The 4,803-nt window shown below is 38.6% G+C and overlaps 1 protein-coding gene across 1 annotated transcript in view; it reads right to left on the bottom strand.

Annotated features, from left to right (window-relative positions):
• Nucleotides 1-136: 136 nt before the first annotated feature.
• The window catches only part of LOC101853575 (ribonuclease P protein subunit p30), a gene marked incomplete in the record, with an annotated part of 22,786 nt that continues 18,119 nt past the window's right edge, over nucleotides 137-4,803 (bottom strand). Inside the window, 2 exon segments of the mRNA XM_005105523.3 lie at nucleotides 137-393; nucleotides 3,618-3,697. Of these exon segments, the coding sequence (XP_005105580.2) occupies nucleotides 203-393; nucleotides 3,618-3,697 (271 nt within the window).

The following is a 4,803-nucleotide window of genomic DNA, read 5'->3' as shown; positions in this document are numbered from 1 at the left end:
ATCAAAACATTCACACACACACACACACACACACACATCACAACATTCACACACACACACACACATCACAACATTCACACACACACACACATCACAACATTCACACACACACACACGCACAAAACATTCACACACACACACACACACACACACACACACATCACAATATTCACACACACACACACACACACACACAAAACATTCAGACCTTCAACTTCTTCTGTGGGGGCGGAGTTTCCTGGTCAGTTTCGCATTCAGTGCTGGGAGAACTGTCCCTCTTCTCCCTCCCCTCCCTCCCCTGTCTGTCCAACTGCTGGTGAAGGTGTTGTTCCCAGGCAGGAAGTGACGTCATCTTGACCACAGACAGGACGGACTTGCAAGTTCTCCGAGACTCTGGAACAGACAAAAACAAACCGGAAGTGAACACATTTCCTTCCCCTGACAGCAAAAGTCATCAGAATGTGGGGACTCGTGGAATGTGGGGACTCGTTGAATGAATGTGGGGACTCGTTGAATGTGGGGACTCCTTGAATGTGGGGACTCATTGAATGTGGGGACTGATTGAGGAATCATGCTGGGCAACATTCTGTGAAACCCAAGGAATGTCCAGTAGAATTGTGTTTGTGCTTAGAGAGAGAGAGAGAGCTGTAACGTTGGGGGATGGACGTGTGTCACATATCCAATGAACGGAGATTTTTGGGTGGGCAATAAGCGATACATGTGTTCTTTTTTATTACGATAGTTGGAAACAGAGCAGTCACCTACAGCAGGCCAAACTTGGACTTGACTATACATGTACTCAGTCATTGGTACAGTGTGTAGGAGATTACAGGAGATGTTACAGGAGATATTACTGGAGATATTACAGGAGGTATTACAGGAGATATTACAGGAGATATTACAGGAGATATTACAGGAGATATTACAGGAGATGTTACAGGAGATATTACAGGAGATATTACAGGAGATATTACAGATATTACGGGAGATATTACAGGAGATATTACAGATATTACAGGAGATATTACAGATATTACAGGAGATATTACAGGAGGTATTACAGGAGGTATTACAGGAGATATTACAGGAGATATTACAGATATTACAGGAGATGTTACAGGAGGTATTACAGGAGATATTACAAGAGATATTACATGTACTCAGTCATTGGTACAGTGTGTAGGATATATTACAGGAGATATTACAGATATTACAGGAGATATTACAGATATTACAGGAGATATTACAGATATTACAGGAGATATTACAGGAGAAATTACAGATATTACAGGAGATATTACAGATATTACAGGAGATATTACAGATATTACAGGAGATATTACAGATATAACAGGAGACATTACATGTACTCATTGGTACAGTGTGTCGGAGATATTGGTTTTGTGAAGATCTCGATCCCTTTGGGCATGGGCTATGTTCAATTCTGGACATAATTATCAGTCTTTTCATCCCAAACATCACAGAGAGTTGGGAACAAACGGTTTGAAATGGGAGCAAAGTCGCTTTTCTCCAGCTGCTGTTTCGTGAGGCTCCATATACCTGTAGGATTCTTGTCTGGGCTATTTACCGGTGACCACTCCATGGAAGGATTGGCAATGGAAACTACAGGTGAAACTAGGACATAGAAACTACAGACAAAAGTAGGACATAGAAACTACAGACAAAACTAGGACATAGAAACTACAGGTGAAAGGACATAGAAACTACAGACAAAACTAGGACATAGAAACTACAGGTGAAACTAGGACATAGAAACTACAGACAAAACTAGGACATAGAAACTAAATATAAAACTAGGACATAGAAACTACAGACAAAACTAGGACATAGAAACTACAGATAAAGCACTGCCATAGCGTAAAAAATTGACATATAAACTAAAAACAAAACCATACAAACTAAAGATAAAACTATGACATACAAACTACAGATAAAACTATGACATACAGACTAAAGATAAAACTATGACATACAAACTACAGATAAAACTATGACATACAGACTAAAGATAAAACTATGACATACAGACTAAAGATAAAACTATGACATACAGACTACAGATAAAACTATGACATACAGACTAAAGATAAAACTATGACATACAAACTACAGATAAAACTATGACATACAAACTACAGATAAAACTATGACATGTTAAATAAAGATAAAACTATGAGATGTTAACTGAAGATATTGATAAAGAACTAACACTAACACAAGAGACATTTACCTGACCAGAACTAACAACACAAGAGACATTTACCAGACTAGAACTAACAACACAAGAGACATTTACCTGACTAGAACTAACACAAGAGACATTTACCTGACCAGAACTAACAACACAAGAGACATTTACCAGACTAGAACTAACAACACAAGAGACATTTACCTGACTAGAACTAACACAAGAGACATTCACCTGACCAGAACTAACAACACAAGAGACATTTACCTGACTAGAAACTGACACAAGAGACATTTACCTGACTAGAACTAACAACACAAGAGACATTTACCTGACTAGAACTAACACAAGAGACATTTACCTGACCAGAACTAACAACACAAGAGACATTTACCTGACTAGAAACTGACACAAGAGACATTTACCTGACTAGAACTAACAACACAAGAGACATTTACCTGACTAGAACTAACAAAACAAGACACATTTACCTGACTAGAACTAACAACACAAGAGACATTTACCTGACTAGAACTAACACAAGAGACATTTACCTGACCAGAACTAACAACACAAGAGACATTTACCTGACTAGAACTAACACAACAGACATTTACCTGACTAGAACTAACAACACAAGAGACATTTACCTGACTAGAACTAACACAAGAGACATTTACCTGACTAGAACTAACACAAGAGACATTTACCTGACTAGAACTAACACAAGAGACATTTACCTGACCAGAACTAACAACACAAGAGACATTTACTTGACTAGAACTAACAACACAAGAGACATTTACCTGACTAGAACTAACAACACAAGAGACATTTACCTGACCAGAACTAACAACACAAGAGACATTTACCTGACTAGAACTAACACAAGAGACATTCACCTGACCAGAACTAACAACACAAGAGACATTTACCAGACTAGAACTAACAACACAAGAGACATTTACCTGACTAGAACTAACACAAGAGACATTTACCTGACCAGAACTAACAACACAAGAGACATTTACCTGACTAGAAACTGACACAAGAGACATTTACCTGACTAAGAACTAACAACACAAGAGACATTTACCTGACTAGAACTAACAACACAAGACACATTTACCTGACTAGAACTAACAACACAAGAGACATTTACCTGACTAGAACTAACACAAGAGACATTCACCTGACCAGAACTAACAACACAAGAGACATTTACCAGACTAGAACTAACAACACAAGAGACATTTACCTGACTAGAACTAACACAAGAGACATTTACCTGACTAGAACTAACACAAGAGACATTTACCTGACTAGAACTAACACAAGAGACATTTACCTGACTAGAACTAACACAAGAGACATTTACCTGACTAGAACTAACACAAGAGACATTTACCTGCATGCTTCAGTACCGCTCGACAGTTCCGGCTGACAGCGTCTTTGGCCTGAATGCTGGACAAACTGAACAGCTTCGCTCTGACATAGAGGTTAAGGTTCCTCCTCTATACATTGTGTAGATAATTACAGGCACTGAGCAAGTAATGTAGAAAGACAAGTCACAAGTACTGCCTGAAATGCCTGCATATTATGAGCTGTGTAAAAAAAGACCCGATTCGTTCACATACACACGCGCTGTGTCATCTCGATTGTTTACCAAAAAGTTGTGTAGCTGAGTAGAGCCTAGCATACGGCAACTTTAGACTCTCTCCGCACCATCTCTCTCTCAGAGCTCCCAGCAGCTCAGGTCATTTTTCCAGGATCTTCGGGTCCAGGGCAGAGCCCTGGCAGGGGGTTGAAGGGGGAGAGCGTCCCCTTTGTGTTTGAGAATTTTTGGTTTCAGGGCATCCTAAGTATAGTATGCCATTTCTTGCTATTCAGGCCTAAATTTAACAAGAAAATAAGTGAGAAAAAAACCATACCTAGCATAGGCCTACATATTATTTTCTGCTAGTGTTCATCCATAGATTTCCAAATCCAAAGCCATGCTTTCTCCCTTGTACAGATACTGTACATCCACAACTAGATCTATAAAACTTGACAGTTAATGTTCAACCTTTTTCTGCTTGTGTTGGCTTGCACCATTATCAGCATAAGGTGTAGAATCCTTATAATAATAGTAGCTTGACTTGATCTAGATCCTAGTCTAGATTCTAGATCTAAATAATTTGACAGTTTATATTCAACTTAAATCCACAACAATACTTACAAATAAACAAGTCTGGTAAAAAAAATAAAGCTCCCTTTAGAGTTTTCTTTTCTTGGCAGGCCCAAGATCTATTGAACCACAGTCGTCATTTCTTCCTCCAAGATCTATTGAACCACAATCGTCATGTCTTCCTCTTGTTTACAGAGCTGGTGCTCTGCTTCTTGAGCTTTAGAAAGTGAAAGTAAAAGACACAGTCTACTTGTCTACACTTTCAAATAAAGGACACTGTCTACTTGTCTACACTTTCAAATAAAAGACACTGTCTACTTGTCTACACTTTCAAATAAAAGACACTGTCTACTTGTCTACACTTTCAAATAAAAGACACAGTCTACTTGTCTACACTTTCAAATAAAAGACACTGTCTACTTGTCTA

The sequence above is a fragment of the Aplysia californica genome, unplaced genomic scaffold (genome assembly GCF_000002075.1).
Source record: "Aplysia californica isolate F4 #8 unplaced genomic scaffold, AplCal3.0 scaffold00474, whole genome shotgun sequence".
In the NCBI taxonomy this organism is placed as follows: domain Eukaryota; kingdom Metazoa; phylum Mollusca; class Gastropoda; order Aplysiida; family Aplysiidae; genus Aplysia; species Aplysia californica.
Note: the sequence above shows the minus strand (reverse complement) of the source record. Positions and strands in the feature narration are given on the sequence as shown.